At 38.1% G+C, this 23432-nt stretch overlaps 1 protein-coding gene across 2 annotated transcripts; it reads left to right on the forward strand.

The window, feature by feature from the left end:
* The first annotated feature begins 12911 nt into the window (after positions 1-12911).
* On the forward strand, positions 12912-22115 carry SIKE1 (suppressor of IKBKE 1). Of its 2 annotated transcripts, none has more exons than XM_063297384.1 (6): positions 12912-13019; positions 13280-13492; positions 13599-13704; positions 14414-14556; positions 16787-16900; positions 18091-22115. In XM_063297384.1, exons 2-6 carry the CDS (start codon positions 13334-13336, stop codon positions 18193-18195), a joined length of 627 nt encoding a protein of 208 aa, XP_063153454.1. In that variant the 5' UTR covers positions 12912-13019; positions 13280-13333; the 3' UTR covers positions 18196-22115. The 2 variants fall into 2 exon arrangements, with proteins under 2 accessions (XP_063153454.1, XP_063153455.1); XM_063297385.1 differs by lacking the exon at positions 12912-13019 and adding an exon at positions 13103-13248 and having other exon boundaries at positions 13331-13492.
* The last annotated feature ends 1317 nt before the right edge of the window (positions 22116-23432 follow it).

The raw sequence follows: 23432 nt of genomic DNA on the forward strand, positions 1-23432 counted from the left end.
TTTGGCTTTGAGCTAGCTGTGTCATCACATCTGGGGCTACTCATCCTCTGTTCCTCCCCAGTAGCATTTTGACCATCTTCCGACCTGGGGGTCTCATCTTCCGATGGTATACCGACATATCTCTGGTTGTACTGATCCATTTAGTTTTCACGGCAAGAATACTGGGGTGGGTTGCCATTACCTTCCCCAGGGATCGCATTTAGTCTGACCTCTCTGTCATGACCTTCCCGTCTGGCTGTTGGTTATGGTTATAGCATACCAGCAAAGTCACCTAGTGAATTTGCATGGCTGAGGGGGGACTTGGACCTCCATCTTCTCAGTTCTAGTCTAATACCTTAATCAAGATACCACAGGGTACCAAAATTGACTAGTATTGTCCTTCCTTTTAGCAGGGAATGCAACATGTGGCATGGGTCTGAATAAGGCTAGTAACCTAGTCTACACTTTCTCTGTCTTGTGTGTGTGTGTGTGTGTGTGTGCGCCTTTGAGTCAGTGTTGACTCCTGGTGACTGCCTGGACAAGTCCCTGCAGTTTTCTTGGCAAGGTTTTTCAGAAATGGTTTGCCATTGCCTCCTTCCTCGGACTGAGAGAGAGTGCTGGCCCAAGGTCATCCAACTGGCTTCATGCCTAAGGTAGGACTAGAACTCATGGCCTCCTGATTTCTAGTTTAGTGCCTTAACCACTACAATAAGACTTCTCTGTCTTACTGGGCTGAAAAGGGTTATGTAACAGCCTTGATTGATCGAAGACATGAGAGTGTGGCAGAAATCAATATCCTAATGTGATATAGTGGTGAAAGCGCTGGACTAAAATTGAGAAAACCTAGATTCTAATCTTATCCATAGCCATGGAAACTCACTGAGTGACTTTGGGGCAGTCACTCTCTCTCAACTCAAACTACTTTATAGGGTTGTTGTTGTAGGGAAAAATGGGAGAAGGGAGTGATATGTACAATGCCTTGAACACTGGGGGAAAGGTGGAAATAAATCAAATCAAATTAAATTAAAAATTAAAAATCAGTCTAGGGGTACCTCCAGTGACAACTATGTGATGTGCAAAGTTACTACTTGGGATGTAACAGGAGTAAATTGTAAAGAGCAAGAATTAATGAATGAAATAAAAATAGATATGTTGTACATCTGTGAAACTAAGAGAAAGAAGGAATTAATAGTTCTGAATTACGACAGTTTGATCTTGTGGAGTAAAGCTGAGGAATCCATGAATCCAGGGAAGTATAGGTATAGGTTGAATTATAAATGAAAGGGCTAAAATATACATCAGAGTATAAGTTGGTATCATCTAGGTTTGTCCTGGTTAGACAATGAGGCGACCGGGAAAGTAACATGGAATTCTTTATTTACAGTACAACTATATACAATCAGTAATTGTCTCTTGAATTCAGTTCAATGCAAGCCCAACCAGGCAATGGCAGAGTGCTTGGCAAGACACCAAAGCCAGGATCAGCTGGAGAACACGGCGATGTGGCTGGGCTGGAACTGACTGGGTTTCATGGCAAGGTGGCTAGGCAGGACTTGACTGGAGGCCATGGAAAGGAGGCAAGGCAAGACTCAGCAGGAACTGGCGGCAAGGCGACTGGGCTAGAAGTGACTCGAGTTCGCAGCCAGGAGGCACAACAGAGCTCAGCTGGTGATGGCAACAAGGCAACTGAACCAGCCTCAGCTGGAGAACACAGTAATACTGCAAGGTAAAACTCGGCTATGGAGCGCAATGAGGAGACAAGCCTAGGCTCGACTGGGCTCCGTGGCAAGGCGACAAGACTGGACTCAGCTGGACCTCATGGCAGGGCAGCAAGACTTGACTTGACTGGGTTTCATGACAAGACAGCAGGGCTTGACTGGTCTGGACTTCAAGGCAAGGCAGCAGGATTTGATTCGGCTGGGCTTTGTGGCAGGGTGGCAAGGCAAGACTCGACTGGGTTTCGAGGCAAGGCAGCAAGGCAAGGCTTGGCTGGGGCTCGCTGCAAGGTAGCAAGGCAAGGTTCGGAAGGCTGGGAAGGCTCTGGTTCCATAGTGGCTACAGGGCAGGGCTCCGAGAACGGTTCTGGCTTTTCTTCTCCATTGGAAGCTGTTAGCTCAGTGGAACGTTTGTCTCCGGCAGCCCAATCCTTGCTCTGGCTCCTTTTTATTGTGTTCCTTTTGTGCCATTTTTCCTCTGGAGCCAATCAAGTTTCCTTTTGCTTGGCACGCCTTTTGGCTCACCTTTCCCTTGAGTTGATTGGTGGCTTTGAATACAGTTCCTGGTTTTGTCCAATCAGCTCCTCAGGACTTTCCTGTTCTGCTGAGTCACTCTGAGTTTTGATTTCCCCATTTTGCCTAGCATCGGTTTCGATTTCCCCTTCCTCAGTGTCAGAGTCAGACTCAATCCTTACAAGGTTATTGATGGTGTGTGTGAAAGTAGGAGCACATAAGTTGATAATTGCATGTTAAGTTCAATGATAATGAAAGAATCACAGATGGATTTGGCAGAAAATTCTTTAAAAATGCAATCTAGATGAAAAAGAATATTCTGATAAGTGAATGGATAAGCAGGAATGAGATGAGACAGCATAGCAAAAATGATTCAGTCATTTAGATAATGGACAATGAATTAAAATGGTGACTCATAAGTATTTACTTGAAAAAGGTCTGTTTCTTCTGTACACATGGTTTAAGCTTAAGTCTGTTCCTATCTACAGATAGGAAAGATATGAATATAAATCTAAAAGCATGTGTGAGGCAATTGTGTAAGATGAAAGACTGAATTAGTGAAAGCTGAAGGGTGATGAGAGTTTTGGAATGTGGATAATGTCAGGAGGGGAACTTGGGGAAAAAATGGACATGAAAGAAAAAGAAAAAAGTGAAAGAAATGAAAGTAGAAGGAACAGAGGAAGAGAGGGTACATATTGTTATGAACAAGTTTTATAAGACAGTGTAACCTCCCAACAGTACTGATGGAAAATAGACATAAGGAAAAAAGAAGTGGAAACTGTTTGAAACAAAGTGAAAAATATAAAATTACAGAGTGCCATAGAAGATGTGGAGTTACATTAATGGTATGAAAAGGGATGATTAGTGGAACACTGGAGTGAAAGAAGCTGTCAATGAGAAAAAATGAGAAAATGACTGCTGCAAAACATCAGGATCAGAGAAAGATATTATATAATGTGGATAGAGAGGAACAGATAGCTGAAAAGTATGTAGTCAACATGAGCAAGAATGGTTCACATTAAAAAAGGAAGAGAAAATGCAGAGTGAGTTTGATGGAAATAAAAAATAGTTTAGGAAGTGGGCTTAAGAGGGCTAAACAGGGAGCATCCAGCAGCATGCATGAAATGAAATTATATGGGATGATACTGAAATGAGGGAATACTGGAAAGTGTATTTTAGAAATGTGTATGAAAATGATACATACTGAAAAGAGGAATTGAAATAAATTGTATTATTAGTGTTCAAACAGCAGTGTCTATGAGGGGGAGACAAAAGGGGGAGCAATCTGATGAAAGTAGCATTATGGTGTCACAGTGCAAGCCCTACCTCTTTTCTATGTGCTTGTGGCATCCCACACATGCCTCAAATGGGTGAGGCCTGTGGCACAAGATGTCATGGTTTTCATTATTCTGTCAAAAGCAGCAAGATCCTTTGGATGCTACTGTCCAATAAAAAATGGATGAAAAAGTAGTAATAAATACTGTGAAAATGTGAGCAGTAGAAATGCTGCAGATGTAGTTGGTGTAACAGAAGTTTTAAAATATGGATGTGGTTTGCTTAGAAAGCAGTTGTGAAACTTGTTGCAACTTTAGACTAGACGGGAGACATGAAGGTGAAACTTCTTCTCTTCAGCAAGTCATTGAGAAATGAATATGAATAACAAATGTTATTGTACATTTGTTGATTTAGAGAAAAGTTATGATACAACAGATAAGCTTGAATTGTGGAATATATTGCATGAATGTGAAGGTTGGTTGCTGAATGCAGTAACAGTGGCATACCATGGAAGTGAAACATGCTTGAGAACAAATGGAATGCTTAGCAAATGGTTCCATATTGAGCAGGGAGTAAGACAAGGATGTGTGATGTCCCTTTGTTTATTCAATGTATTTATGGATCAATGTATAAGGAATGTTTGTAATGATGTTAGAGTGGTGTTGGTTGGGAAAATGATAATACATGTACTTTTGTGTGCAGATAATTCCACTGTGTTGGCTAAGAGTTGAATGATTTACCCAAATATTAGATGACATTATATGATGCAGTGAACAATGTGGATCTAATTAATGTATGAAAGACCAAGGTAATTATGTTAGATTGGGAAAATTGAATGCATTATTGCAAGTTCTGCATAACTGACAGAAAAACTAGAGCATATTGAAGAATTAGAAGAATGTTGACAAAATCTAGGGAAATGGTTGGAGAACTTTCAAGATGTGCAAATGCTGTAGAAAGGTAGTGGGTAACATGTAGTCTGTTATAAGGAATGAATAACTGTCAGAAGCAAAAATTGCTGTGTACGAGTATGCTTCTGCCCACTCTGTTCTATGGAAATGAGAGTTGGGTTTGTCAGATGAAAGATAAAAGTTAAATTCAATAGAAATGGGGTACTTACGAAGTGCATGTGGTTACATAAGAAGTAGGGTCAAGAATGAATAAGTGCTGAACAAATGTGGAATGAACAGAAAAGTTACCAGTATGAAGAGGTCAGTATGATTTGATGATGTCGAGAGAATGAATGAGGATGCAGTCACGAAATACATATACAAAGATTATGGTTAGAAAGGAGGGGAAGACTGAAAAAGTCATGATTGGGTGAATGAGACCATCAAAGAAGTATGAAGTGGAGTTAATGAGATCATCAAAGAGGTGTGAGAATTTAAAGATAATATATAAATCCATGTTTGGACATGGTTTGCCAGTTTAAAAAGGTATAGTGAATGGTGTTGGTATAAACTAATTTTAGCTATGTTTTCTTATTTCATACCTTAATTTTTTTACAGCTATTCTGTTCTCTTCATAATCTTGCATACTCCAAAAGGGGTATCTATGTAGGTATGTATATCTAATTTTAGTTAAATGTCAATGAGACCCAATAAAATCAAATTTAGTTTTACTAGTGGCCACACTATTTGGGGGAATATGGTGCTTGGCATGCCACTGAAAAGCAGTGCAGAGGTAGGATCAGATATTGCAGTGTAGTTCTGTGTGTCTCACTTTGTTGAAGGAGTCACAAAATTGGATGAACAGAGCAATTTATAAAACCCTTTTACCTTTAATTATTTTGCTGTTGTCATAAATCTAGGGACAATTTATTGTGTTTGTAATATGGATTCAAAGTGCACATTATTTTTTTAAAAATTTATTTGTATTTATATATTGAATTTATTCCCTGCCCATCTCACTCAGAGAACAACTCTGGGTGGTTTACATAAAATAGGAATAAAACATTAGTTAAAATACAATAAAACAGTAAAACAATAAAACAGTACAATAAAACAAATCTTCTATGTATGTTTTTTACAATAAAAAACAGCTTTTTGAAGAAGTATTCACCCCTTTCTTAGTTTCTGAGTTTTGTTTCTTTGCCATTGAATCTTAACAGTTCATGTGAATCATGTGGATATATAAAGGGAGACTGAGTGAACAAATGACACCAGACGTTGGTGTTTATTTATTTCATTAAAAATAATCGAAACATGATGCACTAGTGTGAAAAAGAAAGCACGTCAAAATCAGGCAGTTTTGAAATGGAGAAGATCACCGTGAATAACTTGTCATAACCACATTGTTGAGAGCCAGTTTGGTCTAGTGGTTAAGGTGCTGGGCTAGAAACCAGGAGTCTGTGAGTTCTAGTCCCACCTTAGGCATGAAAGCCGGCTGGGTGACCTCGGGCCAGTCACTCTCTCTCAGCCCAACTCCATGCAATGTAGACTAGCCTCCTCATGGTGCACCCCGGGCAACGTGACTTGTCACAGCTACATAGTCTACACATCTGGCTGCTGGACCTCACAAGGATTTCCCAGCAAGAAAAACAGCAGCATGAACACCAAACTGCTATGTCATATGATTAAAAAAAAACCCACATCATTGATTTTATAATTAAGTAAATATATGAGTTAACTCTATTATGTGAACAAGTGAGACTGATGAGCCTTTTTCTGTCGCCCGCTGTACAATTTCTTGGTCCAACCTAGCATAAAACACATAGAGGCAAACTTTGCTATGTTTAGCTCATTACCAGGATGCATATTTTTCCCCAACATATAGTAGTTTTGCCCTTTTGGAGGAAGCATTAGTTAGTTTGTTCCTATCTGTATTTTTCCTCTTGGGACAGCTTTGTGCTTTATTTGACAAAATGCAGCCATGTGGCTAAAAGAGTTATTAAAAGCATTAAAGCATTAACCTCTCATAACCTCATTTTTCACTTTGTACACATCCATAAGGGTTTAATCGGACTGGATTTAAACACAGAAAACTTGGAGAAGTCAACTTTCTACATTCCCTTCAGTTTACACAAGGCCACACATGATAAGCCAAAAGACAAAGAAAGAAGAAAGCAGTATGCGTAAAACAGCTATTTCATTTGCTTCATACATAGTTAGTAACATATTTAAACTGGCTCATTGGATATGAACTAGTTTGACATGGGCAAACATCTGCATGTGTACTACTGCTTCTGTATAACAAATTATAAAGATTTCTTCAAAAATGCCAGGAAATGTATGGATATAGGTACATAAAGTGCTAACTCTGAAGAATGAAAAAAATATGCATTATTCTCACAACAGGTTTTTGAAGATGTTATATTGCACAGTAAATGCACATGTCATTGAAGGAGTCCTATATCTCTTTTTCCAAATACAGATTTTTGTTTTGTATAAATAAACCATACTTTTCTGCTTTTTCAGTTGTAATATTTTATGGCTACAACTGAAACATCAACAAAATACCAGCAGCTGCAACTGATTCTTCCCCACAATGATGCCGTACCATTTTGAAAATATTTTCCCCTCTTAAACTTTCTTTCAACCATTTGAAGGCCATGCATTTTTCCTGATAATAATGTGGTAACAGTATTGATATTGGTTGGAGTAGAAAATCTGAATTCAAGTCCATCTATACTATGAAATGTTGACAAATAATTTTAGCCCATCTTCATCTCTCAGACTACATTTTCACAGTATTTATTACTACTTCAGGAAGAAGGCCTCATGCAGCCAGCAGCTGCCTTGCAAAGGACCAGGCTGAGCATGCCTCGTCAGCAGTGGGAGAAGGACAGCAAAGATGAGTTGGGGGCGGCAGGGGCGACAGAGAGCAGTGTGGCTTGTGCACCCTCCTGCCCCTTGCAGCAGCCACCCTGGCCCAGTTGTGCTCACACTGCAGCAGCCACTTACCTACCCACTGGCCTGCTTGTGAGCCACCCAGGACTCACAACTTCCTGCTGGCTTCCCCATTGACTTTGCTTGTTGGAAGATGGCAGGAAGTCATGAGGAAGTCCTTGCTTAATGACCCATGGTAATCACTTAATGATGGGAATTGCCATTGCTAAGCAATGTGATCACATGACATCATGCTTTACAACTGCGTCGCTTAGCAACAGAAATTACGGTCCAAATTACCACTGTTAACTGAGGACTACCTGTAATTGATTTCATGGTATTAATTGGGGGTAATACCAGATATATTTTCCTTGACGTGAGGCATGATATAAATGCATTACACAAACATAAAAATCAACCTTTAGCTGTAGATAGATAAAGAGATATGACTGCGGCTGATTTGGAGCCAATAGATCTGGATTCAGATTTGTCAGGCTTAGGTGGGGTTCACATATTTTACTAAGCTGACTTAACATGTTGTACAAATAACCTAAATGCAGCTTATTCAATGACCTATGTTTTTCTAATGCATGGTTTATCCAGTCTTAGAGTAGACCAATTGAAATCAGTGGGACTTGGGGACTTAGATTAGTCATGAATTAATTTAATTTCTATCGATTTCAATTTCCGTACTATTTTAAGGATGATGTGCTATCAAAATTCTGTAAAATTCCGTTAAGAAACAGCTTGAAGAACACCATTGTAATCTGAAGCTGCAGCAATTTTTGATTCAAGGTTTTTAGTCATACTACTTCAAAAGACCAATAGTTTTGAGTAATTACCAAAAGAAAAAAGAAAAAAAGAAAAAAGCAACCAGTGAAAGAAGTCAGATTAAGCTTCAAGGACATCAAACATCAGTAACAGTATCTTCTCTTAGCAAATAAGTAACAAAGTTTCCAGTCCATGTTGCAGAATGTCTGGGATGAATGTGTTTTAAACTTGAATAGAGAGGGTTTGCTGTGAAAAGGAACAAACAAGAATATTAGATAAGATGACATATTGACAAATCTCAGCCTGGAATTCATTAAACACTATTTCAGATGGTATTTAAATAGATAACCAGGGCCTATCAGGTCAAGGATAGGAGTCCACATGCCATGCAAATATACCAACCCAGCTATTTACAATATAGCAAGAACAGTGCATCAAGTACAATTTGACTAACTTTGGGAGTTAGGGAAGGCTGTTTTAAACCATGTTCTGTGGACCCCCAGGGTTCTGCAAGAACTCAATGGGGTTTTGTGAAAGACAAAGGAAAAACAACAGCAACAAATGCAGTCAATTTCTATCACTAGAGCATTGCTTCTTGATCAAGAGCTCAGTGATTTTTTTTTAATTAACAGGTTCCTGAAAAAGTTTGAAATCCCTTGGATTAGGGCATGAACAAATGCAGGTAAGTTTTTTCAAAAAGCACACACACACATTGTAGTGATTAGATCAGGTGGGTAATGAGGGACTTAGAGATGTTACTGCTGTTACTCCCATTGGCCACCCTGACTGCTGCAGGTGGGAACTGCTGTTTAGCAAGAACTGCAGAACCAAAGATTCATTCTGCTGGTTGGGTTATATTGGGTTCAGCTGCATTCAAATCTCCAGTTATGAAACTCACTGTGTATTGTCTCTCAGTGACAAAGGTCATACAACATACCAAGTTACAATGTGGTTTAGGTTCAATACACTGTGTGATCCCAAACAATTGTTGTTTATTCAGTAAACTATGGTTAAGCAAAACAGCTTAGTATGACGTTAGAATTGCTGAGATAATACAAAAATGAAGAGGAGCATATATAGAAACATGAACTGTTTGAGGATAATGCTTTTCTGGGAAGAAGACTTAAGGTGTAACATTCTTAAAGAAAATCAAACAAAAATGCAAATGGGTTAGTTCTTTAGCAGTGTTAACTTGACACACTGAGCCCACAAGCTAGCCAATCACATTTTATCCTAGCACATTGTGTGAACCCAACCATTAGTATCATTAGTTTATGGCTCAGTGTTCACATGAACCTAGAAAAACTGGGTTGAGTAAACCATGTTTAAGTTATCCAAAGTAGGAATATATACCAAGCACAGATTGTTGTTTTGCCTTGAAGCAGAGATGGCTAAAGCAATCTACTTTCAGTTTCTGTCACATTCTCCTGTGATCATTCTTCAAACCATTATGTGTATTTGAATTTAAATACAGAACCAGGTAAAAACAGTTCTTACCAAAGTAACAAAGGACTCAGCAAAGAAATTATGAAAAGAACAAGCTGTAGTCAAAATGGGAAACACTTTTATTCATATCATCAAGGTAACAAAGCAATGCTTTTATTTAATGGGAAAGAAAAGCCCCTTAGATGGTTTTCTGAGAAATATTTGATTGTTTAGAAGATGCATCTTTGGCCCCAGCAAGTCATTCAAAAAACATGAACAATTGTACACAATCTCTAACCATCAAAGCAGTGGAGAGATTTTAGGCCATCTTTTTTGCAGGATACTTGCCATATCAGCTCCTCAGATGCAACAGCAAATGTGAGCATAGTGCACTGGGATCTGTTTATAAACCTTTGTTTACAGAAATGTTTAATTTGCCAATTTTTTGTTTCTTGGCATCATAATGGTTTAAAAACAACATTCCTTACATCATCAAACTCATTCCTTCCATGAACAGACCACTCTAATATAAATATAGATGGGGATGGGGAAATAAGACCCTGTTAGAGAGGAGGTACATAGTACAATCTTGCAAATGTCTGTTGGGCAGAATCACTTAATTGCTTCCATTCAGCTGCTAAAATCTCTGTGGTTTGCTTGGTTTTAACTTAGAATGATGTAGAATGTGCAAACCCAGCTATTGTAGATTATAAACCATGGTGATCAGTGTATTGTATAAGCCCCCAAACTGTTACCTTATTCAACAAACTATGGCAAAACGAACCATATCTTAATGCAATGAGATTGACCTGGTCACTGACTTTCATAAGACTTAATAGATCTAGTGTATGCCAATTTACTTAAGTGTAAGCCTCAGTGTTTAATGAGACTCTCAAAAAAATATGCATAGCAATAGCTGGATAATTGTGGTCTGTAACCCTTGTACTTTAGGATAATTTAATACTTAAGTAGATTTTAGTAAGGTTCATACATGGTGCTAAGTCATAATAAGACTTGTTTGGTTTTGGCTCAGTGTGTGCTGTGTGAATCTAAAACTATTGTTTATGGTTTAGTGTTTTGTACAAACTAAACTAATTGTTGCTTATTCTATACACTATAGTTGAGCACATCATAATTTAATACATGAACCCAGTCTTTGGGCCTTACCTGTGTTTTAAGAGAGAAAAGATGGAAAATGAGCAAGCAAAGTATACTTTAACCCAAGCAAATTGTTTAGCATCTTGCTAAATCGATTGCTATTATACAAATTTTGAAGCTAGCTTTAAGGCAGACATTCTTTCCTGAAATGACTCTTTGGTGGTATTTCCCAGCAGGAATATACATGTTTAGCATGTGTAGCATATGTAAGCTGGAGCAAGACATCAAGACATTACACTAGAGTTCTTCTCTAGTATTTTTGCAGTCTTGTATACATTTACTCAGAAGAAACTTTTAGTTGATTTTACTCAATAAAGGAGTATACAAACAAAGCTTTAATAACTTATGCACTTCACAGCTTTTGATGCTACAGGAGGAAAACAAATCAACACAGCAAGAGAAAGTATAAAGACACAAACATAAAGCCAGTAGCAAAAGGACCAGGAGTATAATTTTTTCTAATGATCAACAAACTTCTTGTGTTCATCTCATTGCATCAATCCCATCTAGTCCTAACAGCATATGAAATTAATTGATTTGGATTTCTGGATCAGTTGTTTGGCTTTTTGGAAACTTATATTCTGGGCCATTATTCTGGAATAACATTTAATTCTGAGACAGGTACTAGAATTAATGGATTTATCAGATATTTTGTACCTTAAAGCACTGACTTTAACTAGCTATGCAAGACTGATGATCTGTATCAGCATTCTACTTCTGAGGGCTTGTATTTTTGTATTAAGCAGTGAATAATAGTATAATAGTGGATAATGTTCAGTTTTAAATAATTTTCTTATATGGGTTTAATATATATCATTGTATTTTTGCACAAGTTCCAGTTGTTGCCCTTCCTGGAGCAGGAGGACCTTGCTACAGTGATTCATGCCTTCATTACCACCCATTTAGATTACTGTAACAAACTTTACCGGGAACTGCCTCTGAAGACCACTTGGAGGTTGCAGTTGGTTTAGAGTGCAGCAGCCAGGGTACTTATTGTTGTTTGCCTGCAGGAGGATATTACAGTAGTGCTGCAGGCCCCACAGTGATTACTGCTAGGCTTCTGGGTGCTACTTAAAGTGCTGGCGCTAACTTATAAAGCCCTACATAGCTTGGCACCATATCTGCAAGACAGCATTCTCTCATTGGAATTGGCCCTGCCAATTCAGCTTACCTGGGAAAAGCTACTAGTGGTTCCTCATGTAAGGGAGGTGAGTGGGGCTAAGACTCACACTGCTGCTTTTTGGGGTGGTGGCACTAATTTTTAGATTAGTCTCCCAGTAGATGTCGGGTGGCATTGACTGCCTCCTGGACACAGCTCAAAACTGAGCGCTTCTGGAGGGCATTTGGGCCTTGATTCCATCTTGGTTGGGTTATAACTTGGCTTTGTTATTTAATGTTATTTTTTATGGTTTTTAGTTATTTTATTTGTGCATTTTTATTGTATGTTGTTTGTGTATTTTATCTTTTAAACCACAGACTCCTTTGGGAATGTGGTGGTCCATAAATGTGATTAATAAGTAAAGTTACCTGGAATGAGATTCAAGTTAAGATTTTGACTTTACATAGTTGGAGGGGGGGGGAAGACATTAAAATATGGCAGCTTAAACCCCAAAGAACACTGCACCACTTTACAGACAAATGTCACATAAAGTTGAAGCTTCTCAGGCACAGCTACATTTCTGTGCCTATTTACTTGGAAGTAAAAGTCACTGAAATCCACTTCTTCGGCGTTGATATATGCAAGACTGTACTGCGAGAACATTTGGGTATAGTCAGTGAATGGAACGGCAGTTTTAACCAGAGTTGAAGAGTTACTTTAACTCCACTGCTGACTAGGCTGCCAGGTGCACATCAGAACCATTACACCTGCTTCTACACAGGTGCAAGTGCTTGTCCGCTTTAGAGATGAGTCCAGGGCTGCTACTGAGCGGCCCTTCAATGTCTCTGGAGATGCTGTATTACAGAAAGCTAACCACCAGCATCGCTACCACCGCTCCTAACGAGTGAACGCAACGCCAGATGAATCCCCAGCCTGCACGTGTACATTAATCCCCGGCGCGCATCTCATTTCCGTTTTCCCCTCACCCGGTTCACTGGGGAGCGGAAGTGCCTTTGCAGAACTGTGACGTCCTTCGCTTCAGAAATCTAACGTTACACCGGAAACGACGACGGTTCGGAGAGTCAGAACCCGTGATCTCTGCGCCCTCTAGTGGTTCTCTTACCCGCTCCTCGTTTCCTTCGGCTGAGGTCTGGCGGGGCCGAGTAGGGCCGTCGCGCCGCGCCGCAGGTGTGCGCGCGGAAGAGAGAGGACATCCCGGGGGAAGGAGACGGGAAGGTGGTTCCTAGGGATTTCCAGGTGAGCGGTCGGGAATAGCCTTAACAACATCCCTTTCCTTCGTCTTTCCCCCCTCCACTTTTAGAGTCGTACAGGCCAAAGTGCTGCTGCTCTGAGTTGTTAGTAATCCCTGAGCCTAAAGCCTTGGATCAGGGCAACAGTGGGGCGGTGTACTCACTCTCTTCCTTAGGGCTGTTCTCCAGCCCGGTGTGACCTAGATCTCTTAGGAAATGATGGTAAACTGTTGAAGGTATTTCTTTATCCTCCCCTCACCCAATCAGGTCTTGTGAGCTCTGGATCTGTGGCGTCTCCTGTCTGTTCCTTCTTCTCAGAAAATGGCCTGTACAATAGAAAAGATCTTGACAGATGCAAAGACATTGCTGGAAAGGCTGAAAGATCATGATAATGCTGCTGAGTCTCTCATTGATCAGTCCACCATATTGCATAAGAAAGTAGTGGCCATGAAAGAAGCTGGTACAAATCTTTCACACAAGGTGAGTGACCCCTTATTGGCATTAATTGGTTGGCTGTGTGGGTTAATGGATGGAATTGTGCATGTGGTAGTTCTCTGGCTCATACAAAACATCTTTCTTTTACAAGTATCAAGAAGATGCAGCTGAGCTAAAGGATATCTCTAAATACAAACCTCACATTCTCTTATCTCAGGAAAACACTCAGATCAGAGATCTGCAGCAGGAAAACAGAGGTGAGCATTGTGGTAACAAGTAAAAGTGAGCCAAAATGATTTTTATAGAAGTAAGGATTTAACCGAGGGCTTTACTTCAGAGCTTAGTTAAGAATATCTTAGGAGTATGCGGAGGCTGGAAGTATGTGACACCTGGGACAGATAACTTAGATAAAATGGGTATAATGTGAGTCACTCTTATAGTTTGTTATTTCCTATGCATGCTTGTTGAGCTACACAGATACTAACAGACCATGTGGTAAAAAATATCAGCTTAAAATCATTTGATTACTGGTGTTCCTCGTGGCATTATATGCTGGTTGTGTAAGGATGCCAAGAAAATTTTTTTTTTTTGTTCAAGTTGTATTGAATTTGCAACTTATTTGAAAAAGATTGTAACCACACCGATTAACGCTGTTTGTTATATGGATAAGTGACAGATAACCACAAGTAGATATTCTAATCTGCCATGCTGTGCACATACAATCACATGAAAATAAGCTTCAGTGAACAACAGAAATTTGTCTCCAAGTAAATGCAAGTAGGATTGGACTATAAACCAAACTGGCTTGAGTGTAAAATACTAATCCAGAGTATTTTCTAGCTAAGAAAGTCCAGACCATCAGGGAAAGAATTTGAAATGGAAGTGTAAACAAGTAAATATGTAGGGACCAATGGGCATACTATAAGTATTTGTAGTTATAGCATGGAATTATACAATTTTTTTCAGAGCTATGGATCTCTTTGGAAGAACACCAAGATGCACTGGAACTTATTATGAGCAAATACAGAAAACACATGCTGCAGCTCATGAGGAAAAGAAAAGATGTGGATGCTCAGTCAGTTTTGCAAGTACATCGAACTCAGTCCGTGGTAAGGAATTACTATATTCTCCCTAAAGGAGAAAATAGAAATAAATATATGTTTAGGAGAGTTGTTTGGATGTGACCTCTGTTCCTATGATGTCTGTTTTTGACTCTTGCTTTTTCCTCAAGAGTCTCTTCTCTGAAACATCTTAGAAGTGCCTTTTCTTTCTAGGAGAAAGCATTGTAACTCAATCATAAAGTAACTTCTTTAGAGTTTTTATAAAGCAAATGACTGTAGATACCTTGAGACAATTAAACTAGTTAGTTTTATGCCACAAAAACTGCAAAGATTCATTACATTTCTGCCTGAAAGTAAGTGGCTAAAAATTTATGACTGCTCGGAGGGCATTTCATGTACCATAGGATTATTTGAATGTTTTTGGAATGGAAAACATGACCAGCAAAGTAGGTGTGTAAGAGAGGACATGCATATGCTGGATCCAAAGCCTTCCTGTTTTCTAGTTTGCTCCTAAATTGGCATATAAAATAGTCATGGAGCTAATGAGAGGTAACAAAAATGGCTATATAATATAAATTTTCTTTATGTATGGTTACATAGTCAATGCTGTGATTTTGTTAGTAACTGGAGCACTATGTCAGCTAGTATATCCTGAACCAATGTCCTTGTTATGTGGATATAAATATCTGACATGTATTGCAAGAAAATCAAGGGTTGATAAGGTATAAGGGAGGTGTATACATTTTTCCATGGATATACTGCACGTGCAGTATATGTGTGTGTTGCAGTACGGAAGAAATGGATCTCTTTGAGCCCTTAAATGAACACTGAACATGTTGGTACTTTATGGTGAGACTAGATCATGACCTCATTATATAAGTATAGCACCTATTAGAATTATTTCAGAGCAGAATGATATATCTGTTTCTAAATATTTATTTTTATGTATTTATATTTTAAATTTAGTCACCATACATCTCACTCAAAGAGCAACCCTGGGCAGTTTACAGTAAAACAAGAATAAATAGTCACTAAAATACAATAAAACAATATTCTTAAATAAAAACTATAGTCCAACATGTAGATGTTAAAAAGTTCTTAATTTATGGGAGCATCTTCAGGGCGCTAACCACCCCCAGGGTTGGTTACCTCTCCTCACGCCCCACACAAAATGGCAGAGTCAGGTCTTCACCCTTTTCTTGAAGGCTGGGAGAGTAGGGACCAGCCTCACCTCTGGGGGAAGAATATTCCATAGAGCAGGGGCAATGGCAGAGAAGGCTCTTTTCCTAGGCCTCGCCAATCAACAGTCTTTCATGGACAGGGTCCGTAACATGCCTTTTTTGCCTGACTGGGTGGGACGGGTCAATGTAATGGGGGTGAGACGGTCCCTCAGGTAACTTGGACCCATGCCATGTAGGGCTTTAAAGGTAGTAACCAACACCTTGAATTGGACCCAGAAGCAAACTGGTACCCAATGCAGCTCCCGCAGCAAAGGTGTTACATGTGCCATCCTTGGGGCACCCAAAATTGCTCATGTGGCCAGCAAGGGTAGCCCCATGTAGAGAGCATTGCAATAGTCTATATGGGAGATAACGTAACTAGGGCATGAGTGACTGACCGGAGGGCCTCTTGATCCAGGAAGGGGTGTAACTGGCGCACAACGAAGTTGAACAAAGGCCCTCCTTGCCATAACTGCCACCTGCTCCTCGAGGATAATAGGCCCTGTCTTAAAGCTGTTTTCCAGAAAGTTAGCATATATCTTATAAAGGGAAGTGTATGATGGCAATAGTTGGCTCCTATTTAACTTAACTGCTACAGTTCCAAGACACAAATCTGTCATGGTACTATATGTAAAAAATGAGAGAGATACTGTAAATAATATGTAATAAAAAAGGCACACTACTTAAAATTAGCCCTGTAGAGTTCAGTAGAGTCATTCATTAAAAGTTTTCTTGCCTTGGGTAGACATCTCTCATTATAGATACATTTTCCAATCTTACATTGGACTGATTATCTTTCAAGGTATACTGCTTGCCTGCAGCATTTGTTTTACTTTCTCTAATCAATTGCATCAGTGTAGGACTATTTTTATAATCTGAAAATTTTCAACAACTCAGTCTAGTGAAAAGCTTTATTGTAATCTAGTTACAATATCAGCTGTTCCCTCTTGTCAACAAACACTAATTTAATTAAGACAATTCCACTCACCTAGCGTTATTTCTTTCTCTCTTCATTAGTGTTTTATTGAGAATAATTTTGTTTTGAAATCTATCTGCAGGAAACAGAGAGTCAGATTGACAGGATCTGTGAAATGGGAGAGGTTATGAGAAAAGCAGTTCATGTTGACAGTGACCAGTATTATAAAATACAAGAAAAGCTAGCACAGTTAGAGGTAAGTGCTGAACCACTGTGAAGTGTGGGATTGTTGTAAGGGAAGATATTTGGTTCTGCAGCATCCAAACTTAAAGGAGAGTTGATTGCTCTCTATTGAAGGCTAATACCTGCACCACACTGAAGTAGCTTCATAGTTATAGAGAAAACTTTGAAGCGGAGTGATGATTCACCCAGCTGGAATCATGCATCATTTAAAATAATGATTTTTAACCAAGTTTTATTAAATATCCACAGTTGATTGGATTTATATAACATGCTGATCTAATCTGCCCCAGAGTAAGTTAAAAACCTGTCCCAAATTGTTCCATTTTATGTCAGGTTCATGTTTTGTCTTTTCTCTTGTTACCAGATGAAAGTAAGTTATTAAAATTATATAGGATGCTATAAAATGACCAAAGGCAAGAAGAATAAATGTACCTAAAAATAGAGGGAATATAAAAGAATGTATAAAATGTTAGGTTCTAAAACTGTCCTTATATTTTTCTGCAGCAATTAATTAGAAAAGTCTTTTTTTTAATGATTGTGCTGTGATCTTTGTAAAGTGAAAAAATATGTATTATAAAGGGGAGGAAAAGTATTTTATATGCCAATGTAATGAAAACAAATTGCTTGATTTGTGATTGGAATGTGGGAGGGCATTAACATACAGTATTGAAGAATGCTATTTCTGGTAATCAAATATTTTAGCTTGCTTTTAACACTAGGCCCAACTGTATATTCATTAAGATGTTGTTAATGAGCTAGTATCCATAGATACTAATTGACATAATTAGTAGAAATATTAACTTTGCCAAATTACAGTATACAAAGAAATATGAAAAGAAAAGTTATATTCAACCACTAAAATCAAAATATGGGAATAAATAAAATTGGTTAAACTTGCAATATCTCTAAGAAACTCACAAAATATGGAAAGCTTGATGATTCAGTATTCATTAGTGAAATTAAATCTATTTGAGCTTCATAAATCACAGTACAGATTTAATTATAAGTAAGAGGTTGGACATAGAAACATTTATTTGATGATAAACCTTTTAAGAAGAAGCATGGAAAGATATGATAAGAGTAATATATAGAAAATAATAATGTATGTCACAAAAATTACATTTTTTTATGGCACTGAATGAATATATTGTCTCTATTTGTCACTACCTTTTCATACATTGCTATCTTTAATTGACTTTTCAGCTTGAAAATAAGGAGTTGCGAAAATTATTATCGATCAGTAGAGAATCTATTGAGTTGCCTGATCATGCATCTCAAGCTACAAAACCTCAGTCTTGGAACAGTTGATCTTGGAAATTGGTAACTCTACTGCAGGAATGTGAATGCTTCCTTTCCAAGCTGTCCTTTAATTCCCTTTGGTCTTCTCTTAGATACCATTCCAAGCCTGTAACTATATTGTAAATTCTGTTCTTAGGGAAGGAATGTTGAAATGGCCCCTTCTTTTGATTAAGATTTGTTCTGCTTAATCATGCAGAAGAGTGTAGTAAATGTTTTCTTCAGGTTACCCATGATTTTAGAAATCTCAGTTGGATAGAGCAAGGATCATCTTAGCTTTTCCAGTGTGAGCAAATTACATAAAGTCAAATCTTTCAGCATGACTTTAATTTCATTGGAATTTTGTTCTTAAATGTGTTTAAGATGCACTGTTGTACAAACCTTAGGTACTCCCATTCCTAATGCTAGAATTTCTGCTTCTAGCATTGTTTGGTGCCACATTTCTTGTATCGTTTAGAAATAGACTGTCATATTACCTATTGCCTAATATCAACAAATACAGAAAATAATACACAATATTCTGCCAAAGTGTTCTTTGAATCCTCATTCATATGACTGTTTCACACAGGAGATGTCTCTTTGGGTTATAACAAAGTCTGATATTTCTGCCTACCTAGAATGCTTCCATGAATATGCTAATCCATTATGGGGCATATCCTCATTAGTTCATTTTTTTTTGTCTTTGTCAGTATCTACTTGATCAAGGAATCTGTCTCTAATTTCTTGTAGCCACATTAAGCCCTTGTGCATGGATATCAAGGAGAGATGTGCGGAAAACATGTCTTTGTTATATCCTATGAAGATTACTCTGTGTGCAGGCATTTGCACAAATAAGAAATATGCCCTACATGTTATTCCTGTAAAAGCTGAATTTACTTATTTTTGCAAGCCCCTGCCAGCATTTTAAAAATTATTTTTTTGAAGGATTGATGATTGAAGACACTGTCTCCATAAGTATACCAAATATTCATTAATATTATTACTTGAGCTTTTAAGAAGGTGTTGGTAAAATTGTCTTCATCCTGAACTTTTTCAGAAAAAAACATCCATTGCATTGATTTGAACAGTCATTAAAACAGTAAGTTATAAACTGACTGTCTAGGATTTCAGCTAAATCATATTTTCATTTTCAGGCTTTTAAAATTTAACATTTTTGTTTCTTCGTTTGCTTTGGCCTTACAAGCTACTTGACAACATCCTATACCTGATAGATTTAATGACTGTATTATGAGGGAAGACAGACTAAGCCATCTAAGCTTGTGTAGTCATGTATCTATATGAATGTCTTCATTCTGATAGCATAATCCAAGATTGTCTGTTGAGCATATTGGTAATATGTTGTAAATTGGAAATGTCTCTCTTCTAAAATTTCTTAGACAAAAGAAAGTGTTCCTGCTTCTCTGAACAGGATCTGTGAAATTTATATATATTGTCCACACCTATTCTTGCTGTCCAGGTTTAATCAAGCTTTAGGAATAAAACTAAAATAGTCAACTCACGTCATTTTTCCTGTTTCCTACCTTCCACATAAGTTTGGTGGAAAGGAGTGATAGGCTAATTGATCAAATTCGTTTGAGGGTATTTTCAGGCCCTCACACTGGGCTGAGCAGACAAAAAAATTACTAAAATGCGGGCCATATTTGCATAATGCAATCAGCTGAACAAACTCAGTATCTTTGCAGTGTTATGCCTTAAATACATGCCATCAGTGCCATCTTCAGAATCAAGCTCTTGTAATGAGCTGCAATTTGCTCAGTCTCTATATAAGCTCTAGATTATTTTATAAACATCCTGTAGGATGTAAATTTAATTACCTACAGAGGTGCTGTGCTGTTGTTTACTGTCTTAACAGCCTGTTCTATCCAGTAAATTGAAAATATTCTCTTTACCTCGCATCTTATTAAATATGTACTGTATATTGGCTCACTATTTCCTTGAAGTAAATGTTTTGAGGCAGTATTGTATGTTAAGGCTTTTTTTGTATAGAGAATTATTTATGGCAGAGGATGAGGAACTATTGGTCTTTTAGATGTTGTTGTACAGCCCCAGCCATCATGGCTGATAATTAGGGATACTGAAACTGTAGTTTTTCACATGAAAAGATCCATAGGTTCTCTCTCCTTTGATGTTTTTGGACATATTTTAGATTTGGCTGATACCAAAATTTTCTGGTCAAATGCTTGGACGTTAGAGTTACATTCTGTATTAAAATTGTAAATTAGGTTTAATAAAGAAATACCATAGCTTCACATTACTGAAAATCATAAGTTGACTGTGAATTGAGGACAAATGGAACACTCCTCAAATACTGTGATCACCTTGTAAATTCTAGTTTGTAAGATTCATATACTGTTTTAACCCTCCTTTATTTACTAAGCCAAAACCAAACAAGCCATATTATAACTTAGCAGAAAGATTTTTTTTTCACACAGCCACTAAATACATTTATTGTTGCCTTCTATTATGTATCAAATTGTTTTCTTCTGCTCCTCAGCCTTACAGTCACGTCCCCTAAGCAACAAGCTACATGTTCCCTGTCACCAGAAGCAGGTTTGCCTACATTTTTATAAGTATGCTCCACATACCTGAGCATTATTTTGCAAGAACTAGGCTACTGCTAGAATAAAACTGTCTCTGTGTTAGAAAATAGCAATTCAGTTAATAGTTAATAGTCCACATTGCAATTGCCTGTTTTACAATTGTCATAATGGCTCAGACCCAAAATATAGCATGTTTGGTTCTGCACTCATGTTTATTTTCTGCTTCTCTTATCCTGAAGATTAAGCAGAAGCAGTGACCTTTGAATTTGGGGAGAGAACCCCATTAAGCTTGCAGAAAGGCTGGCTACTCATTGCATGGCAGCTCTCTGGACACAGTTTTAGGATTGATTCAGAGAAATAAAATTATAATATAGATAAGATGGAGGTAATAGGGATAGAGAAGCCTGATGACCAGGAGGAATAGGGCAACCAGTTCTGAATGGATTTTGAAGGCAAATGATGAGCGATTGCTTACTTCTAAAATAGTTACTACGTAGACATGGCCAGTCAAAAACATTCATTTATTGGATGTTAGATGGCTTCCCAGGATATTGCCTGCCACCCCAGTTTTATCACTGACATTTCTATAAATATATGTGCTAAAAGTATGTGCTTGGCTTGTACGCCAGATTATTTTTTTCAAAGAGGCTGATGGGGCAGAGAGCCTGGTGAGTACCAATGGAAGTGTCTTGGGTCAGAGTGGTGCCCAAGGGCATTACTACTCCACCCTGTGTCAATAGCAGTCATCACTATTGGATAGAGTATAATAGTATCCTGTAAAGTTGTGTCATAGTGTTTTCTTAAATCCAATTAAGTTTGTCTTATACCATGTTTGGTTGCTATTTGGTAATTATTGTAGTAGAGTTGTAAGTTAAATATGGTGCAATATTCTGATTCAATTTTATTTACTTCAGGATCTTTATTCCCTGGTGTCAATCTAGGGGTAGCCTTCCATATGATATTGACTATATCTCACAATGTACATAATGGTGGTAAAAGCCACAATTTGCTTGATTAGACCAATTTTCTCAGTTTGTATGATGCCCTGAACAATAAGTTAACCATTGGAGCTGAATTTGCATATCGCACTAAGATAAAGTGTGCTTGGTTAGATCAGTGTTTCTTACACTATGATCCATAGAACATCAGGGTTCCCAGAATAACTTGAAGGTGTTCCATGAACTGATTTCATTGTGCCGCCAAATGCCTTGGAACGCCACTCTTTGGAGTGGACCGAAGCTCAACAATAGCACTTTATAGAAGTAGCCTGTGCATTTTGACAGCTCAGGAAGAACTTTATCAGGTACAAGGGATGAATGAAAAATAATACCTGCACTTCTATTACTTTAAGTTATAGTTTAAATACAGATATTTTAATAAAGAGAAAAATAATCCTTGAAATGAGCTCTTTTGTTGTTGTATTTACTCCTCCACATAATCACCACTACTTGCTACACACTTCTGTCAACAATGGGCAAGTTTTTTAAAACCATCACAAATTAACTCTTCACCTTTTCTCTTCAACCAAAACTTGATAGTCTTTTCCACCTCTTCATTTGAGTCAAATACATGCCCATGAGGGTATTGCTTCATTTTGGGAAAAGGTGGAAGTTGCATGGGGCTAAATCTGGACAGTATGGCAGATGGGGTAAGACCCTGAAATCAGACTTCGCAACTGCCTCTTGGATGACTTGTGAGGTGTGAGGCCTAGTGTTTTCATGTTGCAGCAAAATTTTCTTCTTGTGCTTCAAAACTCTGCTTAATCTTTTTTTCAGAGTTTTGAATGTTGCAGTGCAGTGATTCCACGTTCAGGGAAATCCAAGGAATCCATCTGCATCCCAAAAACTGTAACCATGAGTTTTCCTGATGGAGTCTGGGTTTAGACTTTTTTTCTCCACAGGTAAAGCTCTGTGATATTTCATAGACTGGCACTTCATTCCTAGATCATGATGAGCCTGTTTTCTTGGCTGTCACAATGCTGTCAAGAAATTCCTCACTTTTGTTTTCATAGCATGATAAGAATTTCACTCTTGAAGCTTTTATTTCTGCTGTCAAGATACATGAAACTCATCTTGCATAAAACTCCAGTATTGAAGATCAACAGTTTGACCCACATGTTCCTGTGAAATACAAAGCCTGATTGCAATTTCTCTTTGAATGATTCACTAATTATCCTTAATCAGTTCATCAACCTTTCTCATGTGAAATTTATCAGTTGCTATCACAGGTTATTACTTCTTGATCACACAAATCAGCTCTTCCTGGTTGACCCTCTAAATTTTTTGGACCGTTGGCCCACAGTACTCATATCAGCATTGTCATCACCATAAACAACCTGCATCCAGCAGTGAATTTCAATGGAAAGAACCCCTTCGGCAGTCAAAAATTTAGTGAAGGCGCATTGCTTAAGCCACATGGATGAATACTTACTGCAGACTTCCATTTTGCAAACATTAGCAACAAAGCATTTCTCACAGCAATTTCCTGCCAACTGAAGTGAAGGAACAGATGCTAAAGAACATGTCATAGCTTCTAGCACAGCCTTTCTCAACCTTTTGACCCTGCAGGAATCCTTGAAATACTTTTCAGGCCTCAGGGAACCCCTGCACACACAGGCTCAAATATAGGCCAGAAGTTACAAAATGAATTAGATTCATGTGTAGGCCTGTATATATGCATTAAGAGTGTGCTTAGACTAAAAATAAAGAA

This window comes from Candoia aspera, chromosome 3 (genome assembly GCF_035149785.1).
Source record: "Candoia aspera isolate rCanAsp1 chromosome 3, rCanAsp1.hap2, whole genome shotgun sequence".
Lineage (NCBI taxonomy): Eukaryota > Metazoa > Chordata > Lepidosauria > Squamata > Boidae > Candoia > Candoia aspera.